The sequence below is a fragment of the Antechinus flavipes genome, chromosome 2 (assembly GCF_016432865.1).
Source record: "Antechinus flavipes isolate AdamAnt ecotype Samford, QLD, Australia chromosome 2, AdamAnt_v2, whole genome shotgun sequence".
In the NCBI taxonomy this organism is placed as follows: Eukaryota; Metazoa; Chordata; class Mammalia; order Dasyuromorphia; family Dasyuridae; genus Antechinus; species Antechinus flavipes.
This window is the reverse complement of record NC_067399.1, coordinates 579,757,775-579,785,105: the sequence shown is the minus strand read 5'-3', so window position 1 is coordinate 579,785,105 and position 27,331 is coordinate 579,757,775. Positions and strand designations below refer to the sequence as shown.

Below are 27,331 nucleotides of genomic sequence, written 5' to 3'. Positions count from 1 at the left end.
CTGACTTCTTTCAAATCTCTGCTGCCTTCTGCAAGAGGCTTTTCCTACTCCTAAATACTGGTACCTTTCTGCAATTTATCTTGTGTATGTTGTTCATATGCAGTTGTTTATGCATTGTCTCCTTCATTAGACTGAGATCTTTGAGATCAGGGACCATCTTTTACCAGTTTTTGTATCCCTAGTATTTAGCATTGTGCCCATTTGTTGTTGTTGTGGAATTGGTCAGTTGTATCTTGCTCTTTGTGACCCCTTTTGGCATTTTCTTATCCATTTTTTTTTTTGGCTGATGCAATTGGGGTTAAGTGACTTGTACAGGGTCACATAGGAAGTGTTAAGAGTCTGAGGCCAGATTTGAACTCAGGTCCTCCTGACTTCAGGGCTGGTACTCTATCCACTGTGCCACCTAGCTGCCCCTTCTTCTCCCCCCCACCCAATTTGGGGTTTTCTTGACAAAACTATTGGAGTGGTTTGCCTTTGCTTCCTCCAATGAATTAAGGCCAAAATAGTTCTAATGACTTTCCCACGATCACATAGTTAGCAAGTGTCTGAGACTGGATTTAAGCTCAGGTCTTCTAGACTCTATGCTCCGATCTGTATTCCTGGAGCTGTCTAGCTGCCTCTTGAGCCATCTAGCTGCCTTAGCCTGGCACATAGTAAGTGCTTAATAAGTGCTTGCTGCCTGACTGAATATATATCCTTCTGGCCTTTCCTGCCCAATAAGTCTTTTTTTGTTTTTCAGTCATATTCTACTCTTGGTGACCCCATTTGGGGTTTTCTTGGCAGAGATACTAGAGTGGTTTGCCATTCCTTCTCCAGTATTTTACAGATGAGGAAATTGGGGATAGCTGGTGAAGTAATTTGTCCAAGGTCACACAGCTAGCAAGTGTCTGAGGCCAGATTTGAACTCAGGAAGATGAATCTTCTGCCTTCAGGTAAAGATTAAAAAAAGAAAAAAAAAAACTACATTAGCAAAACTAATTAACACATCAACTACATCTGACAGCATATATGATATTTCATGCCCATAGTCCCCATCTCTGCATGACATTACATTTTTCTCAATTCTTATCTGGGGCTAAATTTTATCATTACATCATTATGTACTCAATTTCATTTTATTCTTTTGGTTCCTTTGTTGCAGTAGTTTCTTTGTTCTGCTGGGTTAGTTCATGTAAGTCTTCGCATATTTCTCTGAATTCTTCATATTATTGTCAGTAGCTTCATATGGTTCAGTAGTATTCTTATCAAGCAATCACTGAAAAGCATATATTAAGCACCTATCACATGTCAGTAATGGTCATAGACACTAGGGATACAAAGTCAGAAATTTAAAAAAAGTTATCCTCTAGCCCTGGGAGACAGGGCACAAGATAGGCTTAAAATGTACAAATATACAAAATAGGCATACAGTGATTTTTGAGAGGAAGGCACTAACAGCTGAGGGAGTGTATAGATGAGAAAAGGTTTCATGTAGATAGTATAGACTATCTGTGTACATAGATAAGGCATAAGATATGCAAATGTACAAAATAGGCATAAGATGATTTTTGAGAAGAAGGCACTAACAGCTGAAGGAGTGTGTAGATGAGGTTTCATGTAGCTAGTGCAGCACTTTTTACTTCATTATCCTTCAATCAACAGGTTGCTATGTATTTTCTAGTCATTTACTATCACAAAAAAGTGCTGCAATGAATATTTTAGTATATGTAAGACCTTTCTGTCTTTGACTTTTTGGGGAACATAAATCTAAATCAAAGAGTATGGATATTAAAAAAATTCCATATTATTTTCCACATGATTGGACCAATTTAAACTCCACACCTGTGTCTTAGTGTGACTAAGACTTAGTGTCTTAGTCTTTTCAAAATTGACTATTCCTGATTTTCATCATCCTTGCTAATTTACTAGCTGTGAGGTGAAATCTTAGAATTCTTTTGAATTGCATTTCTCTTATTAGTGATTTGAAGCTGTCTTTGATATGGTTGTTAATAGTTTCTAATTCTTTTGAAAATCATTTGTTCATCTCCTTTGATACCTTATCTATTGTCAACCTTGCTTCTTAATGATCAGAAAGTAAGTTACTTTGTCAATCAAGATTCTGTCCCTGGAATGCTTTTTCTTGCTCACATTAGACTGGTCTTGATCAGTTTGGCAAATAAATCACAAGCAATTACTAGCTTTTCCCTGAGAGTCTTCCCTATTCACATGACCTGAACCCCGTTTTTTATTCTGTATATCTTATAAATATAGTTATTTACAAGGCTGCTCTAAACTTCTGATTATTGGGTCCCTCATTTACCTTCTTATCAGCTACATGGATAAACCATATTTATACAAGAGTTGTTGAGCATAAATATACATCATGATGTATATAAATATGGATGTTTCTAGATACTTAACACATGTTAGGTGTAATATATGCAAACACTTGTAAAAATCTCGTGAGTAGACATCCAAACTGCATTTAATGGCCCGTCAAGTCAATTTGCAGAACTTTTTCTCGTTCCCATGGCAATTGTTCTTAACGAGTAGGGGTGGAAAGCTCACTGTCTCTCTTCTTTACGTAGGACTTGTAAAAGACTAGGACTTCTCAAGAAAGTAGACTTTTACACGTTTATCTTAGTTTTATTAAATACTTCCTATATGCTAGACTCTGTTTAGACACCTTGTTGAAGTGATCCTGGTAAGATGTGAGCAGTGGTGGATTCATGGGGAAGAGACTATTCTTGGTGTCTGGCCATATTCTTTTCCTGAGTATCTTGGGACTATCCTTAAGCTTCTAACCCTTCTTCCTCCTGTACGACCTCTAAGAGGATTTAACTATATGTAGATTATCAGCCATTCTGTGAGAGCTGACTTTTTCTATAGTCTCTGCGCTGTTGAAGACTGCTCTGTAGCTGTCTTTATCCATTGTCACACTTGTCCACTAATACAGAAATGCATATCTGTCTACTTACTGAGAATCTAGTTATCTTATCAGTATATTAGCATCCTTTCTTAAATAGTTTTATGCTTTACACTGACAAATGGAGCTATTACTTCAATAGGAAGAGGAAAGGGAGGGCCTATTGGCACCTTCTTTCTTTTTGTCTTTCTTCCTGACTGCCCCCATTTTTCTTTATAGGAAAAGATATGGGACTAGAAATTTCACAACTGAGCATCTAAACTTTGAGTTAGAAGATAGAAAATAATGGGGAAATAATTTATTCACCTGACTGGAAATTTTCATTTACCCAGTATTTGCTAATCTCAACTTTCTCTTCTCTCTTTTTCCAAAAACCTCAGGATATTAAGTAGTGATTCACAACTGGAATGATGGTTAAGAGAAAAATGATTTATAGTTTGCTTTTGAAGCTTAATTATCTCTTTTTAAAAATAATTTGTACATCCCAGGCCATCTGTGATTGTCTTGACTTTTGCCTTGCTACTGGACTTCAGTGACTCTGGAAAAGAGAGAGGCAAATGACTTTGTGCAACTGTGCCTCACTTAAATCCAATTCACGAGCTAGTCAAGATATTTCCCCATGATATCTTTGGTGTTCTTCTTTGAAAATGGAAGACAAATAGCAATATTTGTTATTTGGGTAACAAATAACAGTGTGGGTAGGAAGAGGATAGTTGTTATATATCTTTAAGATAACTTTCACCACTACCACTTTTAAGAGATGTAGAGGAGATATAGAACACTGAAACTTTTTGCCATCCCTTTTTGAAAGACAAAGAAAAAAATTATAGGACTCTTTTGTCAGAGAGAGATGGAATAGGATAGTGAAGCGCAAGAAAATGGTTTGATTGTAATATCCTGGATGATACTTCAGCGGGTGTGATTAGGAGACACTGTCAATCACAGATGATAACCAATTTGCCTTTCTCTGGGATTTTTTACTATTTGCCTAGATAGGTATTTATTTTCAAGAAAGAAGGGGAGGGGACTCTGACCCTCATAAATCATTGCTAGATGGAGATTATCTAGTCTCTCCCAAAGGGTACAGTTGAAGAATTTGTTGATATTCTTGTTGATCCATATCTTTTTGCTTCCCATGTCTGCAGTCTGATGCCCTGGATGCAGCTGGAGGGTGGTTGTCTGTATCTATCCCAAGCTGAAGATATCCATGCCTACCAGCTCTGCCCAGATGGTTCCAGTTTACACCGCCGGCCCCTGGCCATCTTTTCCGGTCATGAGGAGGATGTGTGCCGTTTTGTGCTGGCCAGTTCACATGTTGTCAGTGGAGGAGGGTACGGTTTCCCCTGCCTCCTAACCTTGGCTCTCATACCATTAAGATCTGTCTTTGGTTAACTTAAAGGCCTTTTTGCCTGCTTTTGGAATTTCTCTTTCTACCACAAAAGACTGAGGTAAAAGACCACAGAGAAAGGAATAATGGCTTCTTCTAAGAGTAGATCTCTTTAGAGAGATTTGAACCAAGGTATCTAATGGTGAAAAGTTAGAAGAAGGAACTTGAATGCAAAGTGGAGCAACTTTGAGTAATCTTTTGTGCTGAACAGTAGATAATTTGATATGATCCTTGGCTTACTAAACTCTAAATATACTGATAGGTGAAGGTATCCAGGAGTAAAGGGCTTTACTGTGAACAGTCCTTCTGAAGCTCAATAGGGTCAGGGCATTGGAGAACTGGGGTAGTTGTCCAACCATCTTGTCCTTATTCACTGGGCATATCCAATTGGCTATTGTGTATGTATGAAGATGTTGCCCAATTTGTCTTTTAGAGATGGGAAGATTGGCCTTCATAAGATTAATGGCACCTTCAGCATCAAATTCTCAGCTCATGAACAGGAGGTGAACTGTGTGGACTGTCAAGGTGGAGTCATTGTGAGTGGCTCCAGGGATAGAACAGCAAAGGTGAGTTGGGTCTTTATTACCTACATGTTGTTAGCTTCTAAGTTGTTGATGAGAGTGTGTGTGTGTGTGTGTGTGTGTTGTGTGTGTGTGTAACAGGGTATGAAATGGATAGGAAGGAACCTTGAGTCTCAGGATTGGCTAACAGGGTGGAGAGCACAATAAAGAGCTTACTTGTGTGTACCTGGCATGCTACTTGTCATGCCAGGTTGTGTCCCAGCCAGCTGGCCCAGCAGAGGAGCCAATGGTGGTTGGGAAGGTAGCCACTCACTTGAAATGTGCTGTGAATTTAAAAAGAACAGCCTGGCTAGATTTTCTTATTGGATTTCCTCAAGATTGTGGGTTTAGTTCTGACCTCAGAAGGTTATTTTAAAATTTTCCTTCTCCCAGTCACTTTCTTTTGGGTGGGCTAATTTTTATTTTCTTGTTTACAAGTTGTCAGGTTAGCAATATTACTACTACTACTACTACTACTGCTACTATTTTTTAGTATGAAATGGTTAATGGATGCTACAAATACCTTTGGAGAAGGTCCTTATGTCTTCCTACATCATCAAGCATCATCAAGCTTCTTTATATACCTTTGGATGAGATTAGTAAGGAGAATACCCAGTTCCTGATCAAATAGATTCCATCTACTAGGCATGGAAAAGAGTTCTCTGTTTTTGTCTTCAGCAGCCCTACCTTGTAGTTAAATTTTCTTCATCTATACTTACTGTTTGTCTTCTGAGATCTGCCAGTGGAATTTTGCTGACAATTTGGTTCACTGTAGGAGCTTATTTGCCCCTTCAGAACTCTGTAGACTCCATAGTGCTAACAAGGGTAAGGTACTTGTTTGTGTCAGCAAGTGGGGCTCTGAACCACACAATGGTTAGGAAATGGATAAGGAAGATTCCCTATGCTTGTTGGTGTTCATTTCAATCCATCCAGCATTTTAAAGCTAAGCATTGTTTTAGGCATTGGGGATTCAAAGATAAACATAGGCATGAGCAGAATTAAGGAATATCAGTGAGTTTACATTAAAAAAAAGGAGGCAGATACAGTAATCTCTAGCTATGTAAACTCTTAAAATTCGTATGTTGTAGGATAGTCACATAAACATAGACTTGAAATATGTGAGAAATTATTAAAATTTAAGCTAAAATGTATATCATAGCTTCTGTCTATCTGTCCCTGGAATTATACCCCATAATGTTATCCAGACCCATATTTACTCATTACTTCTATGGGAACACTGACCTCAATATAGTAGGCTGGTCACAATAAAACCAAATTAAAATGAAATGAAGATATGGCTTCTTACTCCTTTTGCTACTCCTTCATATCTTGGGTTCCCTTAACATAGCTGCTACTACCACGGTGTTCTGTTAAAGATCAAACCCTGGAAGTCCTATGTTTAGATTTTCCTCTTTTTCAGTCTTTTTCCTTTTTCCTACTCTGTATGCTGTAATCTAGAACAATGATGTCAAACTGCAATGGAGATGAGAGCCACTAAACTGTATGTAAGCATCCCTACAGACTAAATATTAATTTGGCAATTCCAAATATTTCTTCCTAATTTTTTTGCCTCTCTTCTCCCCAAGACAGTAAGCAATCTGATATAGATTAAATATATGCAATATTAAAAACATATTCCATATTTGTTGTCATGTAAGAAAAATCAAATTAAAGGAGAAAAAAATTACAGAAAGAAAAAAATCAAACAAACAACAACAACAATGAACAAAAAGCTGAAAATAAGATGTTTTTAATCTACATTCAGTCTCCATAGATCTCTCTTGGATGTTAATGGCACTTTCCATAACAAGTCTATTGAAACTGCCTTGAATCACCTCATTGTTCAAAAGAACCAAGTCTATCACAGTTGATCCTCACATAATCTTATTGTTCTCTAGGTTCTGCTTGCTTCATTCAGCATCAGTTCATATAAGTCTCTCTAGGCTTTTCTGAAATCAGCCAGCTGCTCATCACTTCTTTTTTAATAATAGCTTTTTTCCTCCTTTATTAAAGTTTTTTTTTTATTTTTCAAAGCATATGCGTGGACAATTCTTCAACATTAGCCCTTGCAAAATCTTGTGTTCCAATCCCCCGCCCCTCCCCTAGATGGCAAGTCGTTCAATATGTTAAACATGGTAAGAATATATGTTAAATCCAATATATGCATACATAAATAATAGCTTTTTATTTTCAAATATGCAGACAGTTTTCAACATTTACCCTTGCAAAATCCTGTTCCAAATTTTTTCTCCCTCCCTTCCCTCCTCCCCTAGACAGCAAGCAATCCACTATGTGTTAAACATGTACAATTCTTCTATACATATTTCCACAATATCATGCTACACAAGAAAAATCAGATCAAAGAGAAAAAAATGAGAAAGAACAAAAAGCAAGCAAGCAAACAACAACAAAAAAGGTGAAAATACTATGTTGTGATCCACATTCATTTTTCATCGTTCTCTTTCTGGATGCAAATGGTTCTCTCCATCACAAGTCTATTAGAATTTACCTGAATCACCTCAATATTGAAAAGAGCCAAGTCCATCACAGTTGATCATCACATAATCTTGCCACTGTGTATAATGTTCTCTAGCTTCTGCTTGCTTCATTCGACATCACTTCATCATGCATCAGTTCAGTATCATTTCTCCAGGTCTCTCTGAAATCATCTTGCTGATCATTTTTTACAGAACAATAATATTCCATAACACTCATATACTACACTTTATTCAGCCATTCCCTAGTTGATGGGCATACATTCAATTTCCAGTTCCTTGCCACTATAAAAAGAATTGCTACAAACATTTTTGCACATCAACGTGCACATTTTGCACATCCTTTTCCCTTTTTTAATGATTTCTTTGGGATATAAGCCCAGTAGAGATACTGCTGGATCAAAGGGTGTACATAGTTTGATAACTTTTTGAATATAGTTCCAGATTGCTTTCCAGAATGGTTGGATCTGTTCACAATTCCACCAATAATGTATCAGTATCCCAGTTTTCCTACATCCCCTCCAACATTCAGCATTATCATTTCCTGTCATCTTAAATAACTCAGTTTTTGTTTTTTGTTTTTTGTTTTTTGCTGAGGCAATTGGGATTAAGTGATTTAAGTGACTTGCCCAGGGTCACACAGCTAGGAAGTGCTAAGTGTCTGAGACCAGAGTTGAACTCAGGTCCTCCTAACTTTTGGGCTGGTGTTCTATCCACTATGCCATCTAGCTGCCCTATAACTCAGGTTTTTAAAAGTTTATTATGCAGTCTCATCCACTCACCATGTATATACCTTCACTCTTTTTAATTGCTTAGATTTCATGCAAGTGTGGGACAAGTGATTCTAATTTGTTTGTTTTTTTTGTCAGTCCCTGGATTCTATATTTGGCTCTCTTATCTTCTCACTTAACCTTTCTGAAAATTCAGGCAGAACTTGTCAAAGTAATCTCATGTTTTTGAACATTTTTCGTAAGAGCTGAAAGGGCCCAGCTTTAGAACTGGAAAGGGCCTTTGAAAAGGCCATCTAGTCCTATCCCTTTGTTTTATAGATGAAGAAACTAAAGCCCAGATACAAAGTAAATAGAACTCAACCCCAGGTCTTCTGATTGAGTCTAATGATGTTTCCGTTGCATTACATTGCTAGACCTGGAGAATGCCATAAGCATAGTATGCATGGGCTTAATTGAGTCATTTAATCAAGTCTTCAATGCTAGCTTTGTAGACAAGAAGATGTATCCTAGATCATAATACATTTATGTGGATTTGGAACTTGTTGAAAGACTGGTCCCATAGAATAGTCTTTAATCTTTTAAACACAAGTTTAGAATGGAGGAGATGTGACTAAATAACAGTTTGTGTGAAAAAGATAGTTGGGAACTTAATAGAATCTAAATTCAACATGAATCAACAAATGTGAGATGGCAATCAAAAAAGCTAATGCTATCCTAGCCTGTTTTAATAGAGATATAGTATCTAGCACAGTGGTTCTCAAAGTCTGGTCCAGAGCATCATTGGAATCTCTGAAATCCTTTCGGAGAGTTTATAAATTCATAATTGGTTTTTATTTTTAATGTGATCAGTATCTATAACTATAACCCACATAAACAAAAACTCTTTGGACAGATCCTCAATCATTTTTAATAGGATAAAGATACTGAAAACAAAAGTTTGAGGACCATTGATCTAGTATAAGGGAAATCCTATTCCCTTGCCCTCTGCTTTTGTCAAATCACGGACTGTTTAGTGTTTTGTTTAATTCTGATTGCTATATTTTGGGAATCACTTTGACAAATGGAAGCACTTCTATAGAAAGATGACTAAAATAATGAGAGTCATGTGCCAATGGCTCTTCTAGTGCTGAGAGGATGTCAAGAAAAAAATGAGGTCTCTAACAGCTTACAATCTATTACGGAAGACAATCTTTATCCATAAGACACATAAAAAATGAATACAACGTATTTATATGGGAAGGGTACTAGCACTTGGGGGAAGGGGAAGGGAGAAGGATCAGAAAAAGCTTTATGAAACTTTTTGAGCTAGGTTCTGAAGTAAAATGGACATCCAAGAAGTAGAAGTAAGGCAGAAGTGCATCCCAGGTGTGAGGGCTGGCCCATGCAAAGACACAGAGTTAGAAAATGGAAGTAAAGTATGAAGAATAGCAAAAAGACAGTTTGATTAGAGTTTTTCAAGTTGTACTTTAAGAAACCCTGAATCATCTCCTTAAAAAAAAACTATGTTGTTTAATAGACATGAAAAAATTTAATTTTAGAGCATTTTATTACAAGAGTTCTGACTAAGTTTTGTTTAAATCAATTGTGTTGAAATGTTTTATTTTTTTTGTTCAGCCTTGTGGAAAAGTTAAGAGAAGCACTAGGCAATATCATAGAATACATGAAAGGGTATAATGTATAATAAGCCTAGAAAGATGGATTGGAACCAGGTTGTGAAGCACTTTAAAAGCCCAAAAGAGGAGTTTATATTTTATAGGTAACAGAGGACCACTGGAGTTTATTGAGCTGGGGAGTGACCTGATCTGATTTGTGTTTTAGGAAAATTACCTGGCCAACTGAGAGGTAGAAATGATAAAATTTGGCAGTTGGTTGACTGTGGATTGAGGGAGAATGAGTAATTAAAGATAATTATGAGGTTCTGAATCTAGAAAAGTTGTGCTATCCTCAACAGAAATAGGAAATTTGGAATAATCAGAGTGTTTGCATGATTTTCTTCAGTGCTACTTCTCAATGGATGGGTAGGAGCTTAGGAGATGGGTGATGAGAGTAATTCAGAGCATTAGGGTGATGGGACCAACAGACAAGAGATATGAGAGTAGAGAATGGTGTAATGTTGAAGTGATCAACTATAGCTTCAAGTTTGGGAGGAGAGGAAAATGAAACCAGAGTAGGTTTGATCATTTGAAAGTATACCAAGAGGTAGGGGGGCTGGAGAACAAAGAGTAGGTTTAGGAAAAATAAGGTATATGCAGAAATGTAAAGAGATTATACTTAGATAAAGGAATTTCAGGGTTTATTATGGAAGCAGAGTGCTTGTGGCTGATGGTGAGGTTACAGAGGTGACTTTCCCTGCGTGTGGCTGTAGTAGAGTGAAAAATAAGTCCTGGGAGTTTGGGAGAATAAGGAATTGAGAGGCCAAGATGTTTGATGGGGTGTCAATTGTGACTATGGATGTCTCCTAACACAAGAGGAAGAATTGAGGTAGAGTGGAAGACTGTAAGGCCTGTGCTGAACTCCTGGAGAGAGGAGAATGACTTCTGGTCATATAACTGGTCAGTGACGTTAAAGATGAAAGTCTTGTTCTGATATGGGTTGTATTCATTGACTTCAAAGACCCTTTCCAACTCTGACATTTTGTAATCTCAGCAGTTTCTGGGTAATTAGAATTTCTTGGATTTCATCTCTCTTCATGCCTTCTTGTTCCTTTTTATCTGTTCTTCCATTTTAGCACTTAACACACTGTTTGACACATTGTAGGTATTTAATTAATATTTATTGAATGGAATTTTCTTCTCTTTTCTTCCCCACCAGTTCTCCCACTTTTCAGTTCTTCTTCATGTTATGTCTCCTGCTATTAGAGTGTTTCTTGAATATGTATCCCCAGTGCTTACTTAGCACAGTGCCTGGCATTTATTAAGCACTTAACAAATGTTCACTCTGTATCTGTCTGTATATATTATTATCCAGCTTCCTCCATTTAATTGACCTAAATTCAGCATCTGTGTGTCCCAGCTCCAGCTACTACTGACCCTTTGATTATAGAAACTTCATTGTTGCATGGTACTATCTCTACTTTTCTAAGAACCCAATAGACTTCTAATATATATTTTAAAAGTCTTTAATAATCCAGAGTATTATATAGTTACTCTTTTACTTCTCTGAGATACTCCTACAAAAATGTAACTATCCCCTTTCCCCATTTTTTCTTTTCTTTTTTTATATAAGTTTTTATTTTCAAAATACATGCATAGATAGTTTTTTAATGTTCACCTTTGCAAAACTTTGTGTTCCAAATTTTTTTCCTCCTTCCCTTCCCCCACTCCCTCTTCTCAACAGCAAGTAATCCAATATATATCAAACATGTGCAGTTCTTCTATACATTTTTCAACAATTATCATGCTACACAAGAAAAATCAGATCAAAAAGGAAAAAATGAGAAACAAAACAAAATGCAGACAACAACCAAAAAAAAAGTAAAAATACTATGTTGTGATCTACACTCAGTTCCCACAGTCCTCTCTCTGGGTGTAGATGGCTCTCTTCATCACAAGATCATTGGAATTGGCATCAATCTTATTATTGAAGAGAGCCATGTTCATCAGATTTGTTCATCCTATAATCTTGCTGTTGATGCTTACAATGTTCTCTTAGTTCTACTTACTTCACTCAGCATCAATTCCTGTAAGTCTCTTTAGGCCTCTCTGAAATCATTCTGCTAATTGTTTCTTATAGCACAATAATATTCCATAACATTCATATACCATCACTTATTCAGTCATTCCCCAATTGATGGGCATCCATTCAGTTTCCAGTTTCTTGCCACTACAAAAAGGGCTGCCACAAATATTTTGCATGTGTGGATCCTTTTCCCTCATTTAAGATCTCTTTGGGATACAGACCCAATAGAAACTGCAGGATCAAAGGATAAGCACAGTTTGATACCTCTTTGGGCATAGTTCTAGATTGCTCTCCAGAATGGTTGGATCAGTTCACAACTCCACCAACAATGTTTTAGTGTCCCAGTTTTGCCACATTCCTTCCAACATACATTATTATCTTTTCCTGTCATTTTAGCCAATCTGAGAGGTGTTTATTGGTACCTAAGAGTTGTCTTAATTTGCATTTCTCTGATCAATAGTGACTTAGATAATTTTTTCATATTTCTACAAATGGTTTTAATTTCTTCATCTGAAAATTATCTGTTTATATTCTTTAACCATTTATCATTTGGAGAATGGCATAGTTATCCCTTTTTAGGGAAAAAGAATGTTTTTCACAGGAGAAAAGAGAAGGGAAAAAAAAACCCTGTTGGGTTGCTTTAATGTCTTTGTTTGCAATTGAAATCTGGGGGAGGAAAGGGGGGACTTTTTTATTCCCTAATTTGTAATTGTTGTTTCATTTGGCCTGATTCTTTTTGAGGTGCACTGACATGGGAAGGCTCTATTCTGAGAATATATCAAGTTGAGGTCCCTGATATTTATGTGTTGCAAAGAACAAAATCAGACCACTTGTGCTGCTAACTCAGTGGTTACTTCTTCAAGCTTAGGCAAGGGTGAAAGTGTTAGAGATGTAATAGTCTTATCTTCCAACCTCCTATGATTATTATGCTTATATTCTTAGGTGATGGAGCAATTCCAAATACGTTGGAAGGGCCATTTTTTTATGGGCATTTTCAGAAGTAGCACTAGGATTTCTGAGTTACTTTTATAATCCAGGTTTCTCTTCCTAGGATTAAAGAACTTTCTTTATAGTATAGTGGCTAATTCTACCCCTCTAATCTTAGTAATTTATTACTTAATAATAATTTATCCTTATTATCTTGTTTATTTCATTGAAAAAGATGAGAACTAGATAAAGATTATTGAAGCACTAGTAAAACGGATGACATTTTTCATTTATTATTTGAAAAAGAGCAGTAATATTAGAGATTTAGAGCTGAATGAGATTTTAAAAGTCATTCAGTGGAACTTCCTGATTTTATAGCTCAGAGAACTGAGTTACAAAGAGGTTAAATGATTTGCCCAAAGTCACATGGGTAGTAAGTGGCAGATCTGGGAGTCTGAATTTGGTCTGTTCTCTAAATCTCTCATTTTTCACCTGCACCATGCTGCCTCTTTGAGGATCTCCATATAAGGTTGAACTTTTTCTCTTTGGGAAATGTTTCTCTTTGCTAGTAATTGGTGTCCAGCACCACTGAAGCAATGACTTTCAAAGCTGAATGCACAGCCTTCACATCCATGGAGAAAATAATAGGCATAGGTAGGGCTACATTTTGAATATCAGATCTACTTGAAATGGAGAACAGTTATTAGTTACTACAGAAATGAAAAGGATAATAAATGAGGGAGGACACAAAGTGGAGAAGAAATGATTAAATAGAGTGTGTAGTATTTATTGTTTCTTCTTTCCTAGGTTCCCTCAAAAAAAAAAAAAAAAGAAATCCATCTAAAAAGTATTTTCCTTTTCTAGCATGGAAGAGATCTTATGACCTTAAAAAGGCAAGGATCATCTCTGTCACCACTTCTGTTCACAAACCTCAAAGAATGTTTTCTTTATATTCTTCCAAGATCTTGATTGAGTTTAGCTTATTCTCTTTTTGGGATGCTGAGAGGTCACTTGGTTCATGTTCTTACTTTGGGATTTCTTTTTTCCTTATGCCTGGGGATAGCTCTGTCCATTTGTGGTTTTCCTTTCTGTTTGGGTAGAAGCTTATGTTCCTGTGTATCTTTTCTAAGATTGGGGGGTGGGGGTGGGGAGTGGAATGAGTTGCCTTGTGCTTAATGGGAAGCCTTTAAATGCATTGAATCCTGAGAGGGCTCTGTGAGTGTTGATTAGTGTTAAGCTCAGAGTAGCTGCTAATGTACATTCCTTGCTGATAGGGACCAGATAGTGTGCTCCAAGCAATATTTTTAACCTGTGGGAGATATGGAATCTTAAAAGAGTTAAGCTTCTCTGTTGCTTTTGGTGACTCTAGGTGCTAAATTCCCTGCTGACATGAATAGCATTGGATCCTAGTCATTATCAACAAATAAACAATAAACACACTAGCTTTAAATTCTGCCTGTTTTTATTTTTGCCTTTCTGTTTGTCTGTCTTTATTTTTTTTTTTCTGTGTGTAAATAAGTTAATTATAGTGAGGGGCAGAAGAGGGGAAATTCACAAACTTTGGGTAGAGTGAGAATGATAAATACCCTCATCCTACCTGTGTGGAACCAGTTTAAATCATTGAGGCACTTAGGCCCTGGCAATAAACAAACTATTTAGAAAGTATGGCTTGTTTGGTGTATATATAGGGGCAAAAGTGTGACTTGTGCCTGGGAGTTGGGGCTTTTTTGGTAGGAAGCTGGGAGGGATGTGGTTGTTAATGACATTGGCAATTTTCATCCTGTGTTCCTAATTGTTGTTATTTCTCCAAGAGGACCATGACATCAGGGAAGTGATGTCATGATTAGCAAGTGAATTGGATTTAAGTGAGAAAGGGCTGTGCAAAGCCACCAGCCTCACTCTCTCCTCCTGAGCCATCTGGATCCTGTTGCAAGATATAGATAGATAGATGGAGGTGGCCCTTATGCCTTTGTTCTAAATTTTTTGGAGGACTGAGAGAATCCCCGGAAGTAGTTTTCCTATTCCCTGATATCTTCCCCTGATTCTAGGCAGTGGCAATGAGAGCAGTCACTCTGTTATGTTTTTAGGTATGGTCTATATCCTCGAGCCAGCTGGGGCAGTGCTTACACACCATACAGACTGAAGACCGAGTCTGGTCCATCGCCATCAGTCCTTTACTCAGGTAAACATTGCACATTTTTGGAAAGTCTTGTCCTTTGAGGCTTATGTCTTTTTTTTTTTTTTTTTTAATTTTTCTGTAACAAAGGCAGCTTAAGATAAAATTATGTCTATCTCTAAGTCTGCATTGAGCATCTCTCCTTGGAGAGTTTCAAAGGTTCCCTGGTTGATGGGAGGTGGCTTACGCCTTAATCAATATCCCAAACTCTGATGTAGGGTTAAGATGGCCTTCAGAGAACTTTCTTCTCTAAGTACCTCTGATTGTATCATCAAGGCAAAGATGTTAAGGTATGATGTAATTAGAAGGCCAAATTTTCCTTTAGGGACCTTATTGAGTCTGAGATTTTAACAGGAAGACAGTATCTCTGAAATGTGGAATTTACTAGCTATCCTTGTGTTAGTCTCAGCAGTCTGAGTTGATACAGAAGAGGAAAGATATGAGCTGAGGCTCTAGTGGATATCTTGTTTTTTTCCCCTGTGGGAAGAGGACCACTGAAGAGAAGTTTATAGGCTGAGGCCAGATAAGATTCCTAAACCTCTGGAGTTCTAATCCTGGAATATGTCGGTAGGGGTTAAGATCATCAGTAGTTGTAGCATTAAATGACCTAAGCTTCTGAAGCTAAGATCTTTGCTGGATTTGTCCCTTCCCTTAGGCTAAATTGAGTCTCTTCAGCATAGCCTTTGAACAGGTGGGCTTTGTTGTCACCTTGGCACTTTTTTTCCAGGGCCCCCTGGGCTCAATGAGTTGGCCCCCAGTATTCCTTCTCCCCAGCAGGGACCACAAGCTCTTCCACACTTGTTCTGTCACAATATTTACCTAGCATCTTTTTCTCCCCAACTCCCCTCCCCCCAACATGATAGATGATAAGACTACAGAGACTGCTACTCTCTAACTCTGAGTTAGAGTTACTTTTTTTATAAGAATAAATCTGTCCTTCCCCATCCCCCTCCAGCCTCTTCCTCTTCATTCTATAGAGTCTTTACCTTGCTTCCTGATACTTTTCACAGCTTCCTTTCAAATTTTTTTTTTCCAAAGAATTAGAGCCGATTAGCCACGTCATTAATTCTTCAATTTGACGGCTGATATAGCAAGGCCTGAAACACACTGCTGATTCCAGAGAATGGAGACCCCATTCTTTAACATACTGACATGGGAGAAGTTAATTAAAATTCCACAGAGCGAAGGTGTCGGCTAACCTATAAACCTGTCGCTTTTTAGAACAAATTATTCAGGCAATCTTAAGAAAGAGAGAAGGAATGACCAGCAAAGAGGGAAAAGACCTGGTGCAGGAGCAGAGGATTAAAATGGGCAACTGATATCTGTTTTCTTTCAGTCCTCCTTAATGATGTCTTCTTCCCAGGCTAGTTAGTTCATCTCAGTATTTTATTGGCTAACTCCTTATGAGGAATTGGGGAGGGAAGATGGTTTCTAGGGAGTGCTGACTCTTCTTTGATGTGTCAAAATTCACGCTAGATCAGATGAGACTCTACAGAGCTGGAGATACAGGACCATACCTATTTGATGCTGAAGAGTTAGTTAATGTGGATAAGAGTGTAGAAAAGCACACTCATATCTCAGTATTCCAGTTGGTAAGATTGTACTTGCTACTGGAATGTAATATAGCAGCTGCTAAACAATTGTTTTACTTTGGATCTCACCATTAAGGAACTAATACAAGATGAATGTCAGTTTGGCCAGCAAATTTAAGTCTGATCTTGGCAAAAGACCTAGTTAGGAGCAATTTGATAAAGACTTCAGCTCATACTTACTCCAACAGTCAATGCTTTATCATCTCTCCTGGTCTTATTGCTTCTCATCTTGTTCTGATCTGGATAGGTTAGAATCTACTTAGTTTAATTTAGTTCTTTTTTCCTGGTTTTGACCATCTTTAGGATAATAATTTTTTCTCTTATTAATAAATTTTCTTTCAAAAAGTCTCTATCTTTGTTAAAAAAAAAAAAGGAGAGGACTTTTCATTAGCTGGCTCATAGTTTCTTGAAACTGCTTTTTGCAGTTCCCTAAATGGCCTTCTTTGGGGAGATTTTGAGATGGGAGCTTGGTTTTCATATAAGAATATCCTAGTTGTAGTAGACTATGTGAAATTTTTTGCAGTTAGCCCTCTCAGATATTTGCTTGCTATTTTTCCCACCTCCATTGTAGTTCTATACCAATGCTTTATCTCAATTAGGAGTGACTATGGATTTTTTAACAACTTACTAGGTAGGCATAGGCCCAGGATTATGTGTCTGTCATCTAACAGTTTACCTTTTTAGGTTTGAAGAGGTTCATCATTAGAGAACTGGTCACCAGATGATTTTTTTTGACCACTGAACTAAATCATTTATGGAGGAATTGTTACTGATCTTAATGAATGGAGTACCCATCTCAATGAAATTGGGGCTTCTTGAAGAATTGAAGTAGGGGTCTCTGCTTTTTTTCCTGCTGTCTCAGTCAGAAGACCCATTGGGATTCATGTCTTTTCATCTTTATGCAGAAGCAACTTCTTTGTATTCTATCTCCTAAGAGCTTTCCCCTAAATTTCCTTTCTTTGCCCTGAGTAATACCATTTTCATTCCTAGAAGTTTACTTCTTATCTGTAAAAGAGACTGTCTTTAGGTGCTGTGAAATTTGTCATTCTGAATTTTCTTAGTAAAGGAGTCAGGAGACTTGGCTTTGGTTCCATTTTTACCAGTTTATATACCAGTTGTATATAAGTCATTTAAAATATTTAAGCTGAATCAGTCAAATGTTGTATAATATAATGACAAAGCTTGACCATGGAGAATAGGTAAGAGAATGTATTGTCTCTTTCCCTTCATTGCAGGCTATAGAGTGGTACCTATTTTGTCAGCCATTGGTTTTGCTAAACTGCTTTTTTTCCTTTCTTTTTTAATATTTGTTTTAATAAATGATATCTCACAGAACAGGAGCCAGTGAAGTGGGTGGTATATATTTGGAAATGAATGAGATGTAAAAGCAAAAGTCATCCCATTAAAAAATCAATTAAAGTTAAGAACACTGCTAAAATATACCTAAGACAATTTCTTTCTTTGGGGAAAGAGGGGGCTGGCAATTGGAGTTAAGTGACTTGCTCAGGGTCACATACCTAGGATGTGTTAAGTGTCTGAAGCTGGATTTGAACTTGGGTCCTCTTGACTCCAGAGCTGGTGCTCTATCCACTGAGTCATCTAGCTGCCTCCCTGAAACAATTTCTTGTCTTACTATCACTATTGTATAGCTTGCCTCATAAGGTCACTAATAGGATGAAATAAGAAAATGTATAAAAGAATGCTATAAAAATTTAAGAGCACTAAAAAAAATCAGTAGATATTTTTATTATTGAGAGTCATCATGGGCATGTAGCAGTTCTTAACTATAATGTGACTTTTTTCAATAATAAGAGGATTCTGGCCAGTTCCAATATTCTTGTGATGGAGAGAGCTGTCTGCACCCAGAGAGAGGACCGTAGGGACTGAGTGTGGATCACAACATAGTATTTTCACTTTTTTTGTTATTGTTTGCTTGCATTTTGTTTTCTTTCTCATTTTTCCCCTTTTTGATCTGATTTTTCTTGTGCAGCATGATAGTTATGGAAATATATATATATATATATATATATATTATATATATATATATATATATATATATATATATATATATATATGAAGTGCATGTGTTTAACATATCAGATTACTTGCCATCTAGGGAAGTAATCTGATATAGGAAAGGGGGGGATGAGGGAGAAGAGAGGGAAAAAATTGAAACACAGGGTTTTGCAAGGGTGAATGTTGAAAATTATCACGCATATGTTTTGAAAATAAAAGGCTTTAATTTAAAAATTTTTTAACCATAGTAAGCACTGATTTGAAGACATGGTTTCAGGTTCTGCCTCTGACACATTTGTGTCCCTGTGTGACCCTGTGTGTCTGTTAACTTCTCAATGCTTTAATCAACTCTCCAAGACTGTATGTTTTAGAAAAGATGTTGATCTGCTTGGAAGAGGTTGTTTGTTCACTGAAAGCTTATTATGCCACTGAAATCACAGATATATATGTGTGTATACATAATGTACATAGTGATCACAAAAATGATCAACTGATCTGATTACTCAGAGAGGAAGAGTTAGCTTTTAGCAGATGGATCAAGCGTCTTAGGTTAAAGCCTTCTATCCTTAACTCTCTTACATGACTTTTCTTTAATTTTCTTTGGATTTTTCAGATTGGGGTCTACATAGCTATTTGTGATTAGCATTCCTGATTTCTTTCCTTTTTGTTGTTCCTGTCCTTGTTGGCTATCTCCTCTTTTTTCTCCCCTTCCCTCTCCCTGTGGATTGTTGTCTGTCACTGTTAGTGTGATGATTCCTTTTCTTCAGCAGCAGACCCACAGGAAGATGACAGTTCCTCAACCTCTTGGTACTTGCTGTGCACAAAAATCTTTGCCTTCAGAAAAACTAACCTTCCTTTCTCCTTTCTTTGTCCTTCCTCTCCACCCCACCTTTCATGTAAGCCCCACCACTGATAGCTGCTTCTGTAGAATTGTTAAGAATTAATTTAATTTCATCAAATCACTTACTGTATTCAACATATGTTTTTAAGTTTCTCTGTGTGTCCACAATTATATTACTTTAATTGTCATACTAGTGGAGTGCTTAGAGCCCCCATGGGATATTTGGGTGGCTCAAGTTGTGCTTATGCTTTTTACCTTCTTATTTAAAATCATTTAAATTAAAATAATTTAAAATAATTTAAAAAAATTATTTATATTGAAAACTGAAACTATCTTAAAAATGTTTTATCTTTTACTTTCTTATCTTACACATTTACTTGCACAGAGTATAAAATCTAGAATCTTCCAAGCTTGAGTCCCATTTGGGCTACCAGTGACTAAGGAGCAGATAGACAGTGAATCTCGTGTGGGTCTACATTGCTCTGTCTTTTTTTCATGACCCCTTGTACTCATTCTTGTTAAACAGTATTGGAAGAAGTTTATTTGTATATTTAGTATATATGATATATACCTTGTAAAAAGTAAGTGGTTAATATTTGTTGATTTGTGTTCATATAGTCAATAGTCAGTATAGTCAGTAAATAATGAATAAATCAGTCACAAGGATTTATTAAATTCCTATTATGTGCCAGAAATTATGTTAGGCAATGGTAATTCAAAGACATAGATGAAAAGGCTCCTAACTTGGCCTTAATGATTGCAGTGTCTTTAGGGGTTCAGTGGCTCAGACAGAGAAGACCATCTTTGATTTCTGAAGCCTTGCTCCACAAAAGCTGCTTGCTTGGTTCATTCCTGGATCTAGCCCTTCTTTATTGTATTCTTCTATCATTTGGGAGCCAGCTTAAGTCCAGTCTCCTACACGTGGAGCCTTTTCTGATAGTTCCAGCTTACAGTTATTTCTTTTGAACTATACGTTACCAATACTTGATATTTAACAAGGGCTTATTGAGTTGAATTAAATAGTTGAAAACTTGTACCTTTTTATCTACTAAATTTGAGGCCCCATAAGAGCTTTAAGACGTAGGAAAGATAAACCACCTTGGACCAACTTCTGATTGACCCAACTTTTTCTGATTTGCTTTTTCTAACATGCTGTGAATGAAGAAACCAGATAATTTTACTCATTATAGTTGTATGTCAGATTCATTGATAAATATTTATTGAGTAGACTCTCTGATGTGCTCATATATGTGAAGCATTTTGAAGTGCTTTAGAAATTCATTTATTATTAATATTAGCATTGTGTAATGTTTATTGATTGATGTGTAAGATACTAAATTAAGTAAGAGTGAATGAGCTCTAGGGAAGGTCCCAAGGCACTCTGATATAAGTAAAATACATTAAGTTTTGATAATAGAGTTCGTGACATCCATCTCAGTTGCTCAGTGACATTTTAAATTCCTTCCTGGTTCTGTTGTGTTTCAATTGGATAATATTGTTATTGTAGTTAACTTTTCATAGAGTCAACAGCCAATAAATATTTATTAAGTACCTACTTTGTTCCAGGCACCATGCCAAGCACTGAGGGTAGAAAAGGAGATAAAAGACAGTTCCTTGCTTTCAAAAAAACTCACAGTCTAATAGGGGAGACAACAAAGAAATAAATATGTGCAGACAAACTAAATGCAGAATAAATAGTAAATACATTAAAAAAGGAAAGGAATAAGGAAAGGCTTCCTGTAGAAGATGGGATTTTAGTTGGGACTTAAAGGAAGCCAGTAACCAGAGAAGAAGACAGAGAACATTCCAGGAATCAATGATAGCCTGAGAAAATTCTTCTAGCTGAGATGAAGTATCTTGTCATTGGAAGGAAGAACATATAGTAGTTGTTCAGTCATTTCAGCCATGACCTCATTGAGGGGTTTCTTGGTAAAAATACTGAAGTTTGCCATTTCCTTCTCCAGATCATTTTACAAATGAGGAAACTGAGGCAGAAAGGGTCACACAGTTAAGTTGTATAATACCATATTTCTCAGGAAGATGAGTCTCCCTGTCTCCAGTACTGAAATTCTATCTACTGTACTACTTAGCTGCCTCATATGTGATAAGGAATAAGGTATTAGACTGAGAAAGGTAAGAATATGTTAAGACATGAAGGGTTTTGGACACCAAACTAGAAAATCTTTGTATTTGATCCTAGAGCTAATAGGGGGCCACTGGAGTTTGAGTGGAGACATTTGTATAACACAGTCATACCTACATTTTATTTTATTTTATTTTTATTTTTTTATTATAGCTTTTTATTGACAGAACATATGCATAGATAATTTTTCAACATTGATCCTTGCAAATACTTCTGTTCCAACTTTCCCTTTCCTTCCCTCCACCCCCTCCTCTAATTGGCAGGCAGTCTCATCTCATACATGTTAAACATGTTAAAGTATATCTTAAATATAATATATGTCATACCTACATTTAAAATCACTTTAGTAACTGAATAGTATCTAGATTGTAGTAGGAAGGAGACCTGAGGTAAGCACATTTCCCAATAGCCTATTGTGATAATCCAGATGTGAGGGGATGAGGAGGATCTGCACCAGAGTAGTGATGGAGTTTGAGAAGTGAAGTGGGCTTATTAAGAAAGGTTGTAAAGGTGAAATTAGTAGGCCTTGGCAGCAGATTGGATATGGGGGCGGTGTGAAAGATAGTGAAAAGTCAAGGATGATTTCTAGATTATGAGCCTGACAGACTCAGAGGATGGTTTTGATTTCAAGAGTATTCATATAGTAGTTGTTCAGTCATTTCAGCCATGACCTCATTGAGGGTTTTCTTGGTAAAAATACTGAAGTGGTTTGCCATTTCCTTCTCCAGATCATTTTGCAAATGAGGAAACTGAGGCAGATAGGGTCACACAGTTAGTGTGTAAGACCATATTTCTCAGGAAGATGAGTCTCCCTGACTCCAGTACTGAAATTCTATCTACTGTACTACTTAGCTTGCCTGTTTTCCCCTTCCCCTCTCGCCTCCCCCTTCTCTTCCTCTTTCTTCTCCCTCTCTCCCCTTCTCTGTCTTCCTCTTCCTCCCTTCCTCTTTCCCTCCCTCCTTTTCCCTTGCATTCTCTTGCAGTCTTTCTCTTTAAATTTTATTTTTCCAATTACATGTAAAGATAGTTTTCAATATTCATTTTTATAAGATTTTGAATTTCTATGCTCAAAAAGTTATCAAACTATCCATACCCTCTGATCCAGCAGTGTTTCTCCTGGGCTTATATCCCAAAGAGATCTTAAAGAAGGGAAAGGGACCCTTATGTGTAAACATGTTTGTGGCAGCCCTTTTTGTAGTAGCTAGAAACTGGAAACTGAGAGGATGCCCATCAGTTGGAGAATGGCTGAATAAATTATGGTATCTGAATGTTATGGAATATTATTGTTTTATAAGAAATGAGCAGCAGGATGATTTTAGAGAGACCTGGAGAGACTTACATGAACTGATGCTAAGTGAAATGAACAGAACCAGTTGATCATTGTACATGGCAACAACAAGATTGTACGATGGTCAATTCTGATGGATGTGACACTTTCCAATAAAGAGATTATTTAGATCAGTTCCAATAATTTTGTGATGAAGAGAGCCATCTACACCCACAGAGAGGACTGTGAGAACTGAGTATGGACCATAACATAGTATGTTCACTCTTTCTGTTGTTGTTTGCTTGCATTTTGTTTTCTTTCTCAGTTTTTTTCCCTTCTTGATTTGTTTTTTCTTGTACAGCAAAATAACTGTATAAATATGTATACATATATTGGGTTTAACATATATTTTAACATATCTAAATGTATTGGATTACCTGCCATCTAGGAGAGGGGGTAGGGGGAAGGAGGGAAAAATTTGGAACACAAGATTTTGCAAGGGAGCAATGTTGAAAAATTACCTATGTATATGTTTTATAAATAAAAAGCTTAAAAAAAAAGATTTTGAATTCCAAATTTTTTCTTCTCTCTCACTGAAACAGCAAGTAATCTGATATGTACAATAATTTAAAATATATTTCCACGTTTGTCATGTTGCAAAAGAAAAATCAGAACAAAAGGCAAAAATCATGAGAGAAAGCAAATGAACAAAAAAGATCAAAATGGTATGATTTGATCTGGATTCAGTCTCCATGGTTCTATCTCTAGATGGAATTCCATCTTAATTCTGCAGAATCTCTCTTTAGTTATTGCATTCAGTCTGTTCTTAGTTCTTCATGAACTGCCATAAGCCCTTGCAGTCCTATGGACACTGTGAAGATATAGATAAAAAGGTCCCTATCCTCTAGTTCTCAGAAATTTACAGGGTACTCCTCTTGCCAAGGGGGAGGGGAAAGGAGGCTGAAGTGGAGGGATACCCTTTCTCCTGAAAAGCTTCTCAGGAGCTTAGCTGGGACTGCTTTTTCCTGCCTTTCCATGCCTCTCCACTTGCTCAAAATCTTTAAAATGTCACTAGCTCAAAAGCTATCAAAATAGTTCTCAACTATTCCTAATTTTGTACAAGTCCCTTAGGGCTTGTCCAAGTCCCCCACCCAATTGGAGTAGACTTTCTGTCAACATTAGTTCATTTCATCTGAACTTTTTCATCCTTACTTAGTCTGAAGTTGTGATTTCTTAATTCCATAGAAGAGTGTTAACACTTGGTTAAGATATCATGACTTAGTATCTTGCTTGACACTTTGCAGAGGGATGAGATGATAAGACTGATCTACTCAGTTGACCTCACCATCCTTATCCAAACAGACAGAAATAAGAAGATGCCCCGCCATCATCCCCCCTTCTGCGCGCGCTCAGCTGAACTGAGTTCAGACTTGTGTTTATATTGGATTCTCAAGGCAGCTGAAATCTGTTCTACTCTTGTCTTCCTCACTTAATGTGACTTGTCAGTGTCACACAAAGGCCTGGAAATTTTAGATTCATCACCCTGGACTGAATAATCTCTGTGGGAATGAGCATCATTCCTCCCTTCGAGGCCTAAAGAGCAGTTAAGGCACAGAGAAGGAAGACTAGCTCCGTGCTTCATTCGGTCGGCTCCGCAGGCTGCCCATTCTCTCGTCTGCCGCTGTCTGGGTGCGCTTTCTGTCGGGCTGAGTCCTGGTCACGCTGAAGGAAGGACGACGTCTAGGACACAGCTACGTGGTGCAGGTCTTTGTCTAGTAGCTGCCCAGACTAAGATTTAATAATAATCTTTTTGGGCAGCCAGAATGGAGAGCATGGGTGGGAGAAGAGTGGAGTGAGGGGGCTTCAAAAACACAGGGGCGGGTATAACGTCCTCTGCAAACCCTTCTAGTGTACATCAATGCTACTTTTCAGCTTGCAGAGCTAGCGACCCAAACAACTTTTTACCCTGACCTGAAGGGCCGTGCTGGAGAGGGCTGGTCTACATGACTTACCTGTTCTTTTTTTCTGGTGGGGCTGAGAAACCCACAGCTTCGCTTTCCTTTGCTATCGAATTCTTTGTTTTCCTCTAAGAGCAAATATAGATCCACTTAGCCCAGTCACTTTTCCTGTTTCTGGATAGTGCTTTTTGTCACATGAGCAAGTGTGGTCAGGAAAGTTTTCCAAGACACTTGTGCTTTTAATCCCTTCTCTCAGTTCCTTGGGACCATATCCAGCTTGTGTCATGAGGGAAATATATGTGTGGTGTAGGTGTAGAGATTTAGTCATGTTATTAAATATATAATGTGATTTTGGGTGACTTTGCTTATTGCAGTGGCTTGTTTGTTTGTTTATTTTCTTTGAGGGCATGGAGGGGTGAGTTCAAGCCTTCATGAAATGCACCAATTCAGATTTGCAAAGTGAGTCGAGGCCTCTGGGGGTTTCTCTAGAGTTGCTGTTCCATCTTACTTCATTCCTTCCAGAAGTAAGGGGGGAGCCTGGAAAGAAAAGCAGTCACTGTGTACTCTTTGGCTTGGGTGGGGGTTTCTGGGGAAAGCAGGGTATCTCTGTCCAATAGCCGTGGCTTCAGAAACACAAAGTTTATAGCGTATGTGTATGTATGCTTGTGGCCATAGCTAACTGTTGTTATTTATTTATTTATTTATTTTTTAATGAAAAGGATGGGAAAGAATTAGCAAATTTTCAGGTTGGATTTGGGGGGCTCCCAGTGGAGTCATTTGATTTTGTTTTGTTTAACTTTTTTCTTTTTTTCCTTTAAGAAGGTTTAAGCCACTGGTTTTTGCCTCTGTTTGCTGGGGGAGACACAGGGTTTTAGATCAGTATCTAAGTGCAATATTATAGGGGTGAAGGAATATTCTGATGGCTCCTCAGTGGAGAGCTATGACAGCTGAGAAAAAGAGCAGTAGATCCTGGTGTGCTCCTTCTGTTACTGACAGTGTGGTATGTTTAGATTGTTGGATATTTCTATGACTCTCCATAGAATATCTCTGCTTTTCCTTCCCATTAACTGTGATAGAGGGATCCATCCTGTGATTTATGGAGGAGAGATGACTTAGACCCTGAGGATGAGTGATATTTATGTTTCTCTCTGACTCTGAGCTAAATAAGGACTAACCTAGGAATCCTGCCTGCAGATTACCATTGATGGGATAGGAGAAACATCCAAAGGTATTGTGGGAGTTCAGATGGACAAAAATGTATGAGAGCTTGGAGAAGGAAGCCTTGTATCTTGCTGAGCTAGTATCAAATTAGGATTATAGCTAAAGGAGAATAAGATTCAATTAAATTGGAATCCATTACACCCCAGGAAAAGACCGCGTAGGTCACATTCCTCTGGGGCTCTACCCGCCATGCCAGTTTATATGATCTACTGTAGCACAGATAACGCCCATCTTCATGTTTGAGATTCTGAAGTTCTTCAAGTTCCAGGGCAAAGAAGGGAGACAGGGTGGACTTTAGTCCCGGGAGCCAAACCTCTTGGTTCTTGACCCACCCTTCTTGTTGGCCCATCACTGAGAAGTGCTTGGTTCTGAGAAGCTGTATGCCTGAGACCAACAACCACACCAGCCCTTCCTGGCCTGCGACCGATTTGGGGGGCCGATTCCTTCTCTGGTACAGCTGGCAGAGTAGCAAAGAGGTGATTAAAACACAAACAAACCACAAAATGAAAACAGTGGCAGTTGCACAGTGTTGCTCTGTGTACAGATTCAACACGTGTGCTTTCCCTCTCCCCATAGGCAGGTGCATACTCCCCAGCTCCCATTCTGACCTTTGAAATTCATGTTCTCATTCCACTCTCTGTCTCTGTCTGTCTGTCTCTGTCGCTCTTTCTCTGTGTCTGTGTCTCTCCCGCTGTCTCTCTCTGTTCTATCTTCCTCCCTTTCTACTTCCCTCTCTTTCTTTCTTTGTCTCACATTCTCTCTCTCTTTTTCTTTTCCTTCCTTTTCTTTCCTCCGTCCCTTCCTTCTTCCCTCATCCCTTTCTTCTGCCCCCCCCATTTTTATTGGTTTCTAAATTTTTTATCATAATAGATTTAGACCTTAAAGAAACCTCAGAGATAATCAAGACTAATTTCTTTATTTTACAAATTAGGAAACTGAGCCCCAGAGAGATTTGCATGCATGGCCTAAAATTACGTAAGAGTCAGAGTCAGAATTTGAGAACATTTTCTGTGGCTCTAAATCAAGGACTTTCTCCCGTAAAGAGCTATTTCTCTCCTAAATTGTGTTCTCTCTTTTTGCAATGTCTCTCTAGTTTTCTCCTTTTTTTCCTTCCCATTTTCCTCACATCAGGGGGAGGAAGGTAATTTTCCCGGCCTTAGCTGCTGTTGACTTTTGCTGGGGTTTTGCAGCGCGCCTGTGTTTTTCCACCTTTGATCACTGTCCTGCCGACAGATAATTTAGCAATTGCATCCCAGGGTGGAAGTGTGGAGTTAATGTTAAAATTAGTTTTTTTTTTCCCTTTAAACTTCAGTGGGTGATGAAGCAGAGAGGGAGGTGGGAGGGTGAAGGGGAACCATAAATTCTGAGACTGGTGTATCTGTTCTTCACTAGGTAGTAGAAGCCTCTGATGTCTCCTCAGCACTTTCATTAACA

The 27,331-nt window shown here is 37.7% G+C and overlaps 1 protein-coding gene across 2 annotated transcripts in view; it reads left to right on the top strand.

Annotated features, from left to right (window-relative positions):
* Positions 1-27,331, top strand: part of FBXW4 (F-box and WD repeat domain containing 4) — a 118,360-nt gene that overhangs the window by 13,521 nt on the left and 77,508 nt on the right. For both annotated transcript variants that reach the window (XM_051981265.1, XM_051981264.1), the window contains exons 3-5: positions 4,051-4,236; positions 4,726-4,858; positions 14,771-14,865. In XM_051981265.1, coding sequence (XP_051837225.1) covers positions 4,051-4,236; positions 4,726-4,858; positions 14,771-14,865 — 414 coding nt within the window. The remainder of the gene's footprint in view (positions 1-4,050; positions 4,237-4,725; positions 4,859-14,770; positions 14,866-27,331) is intronic.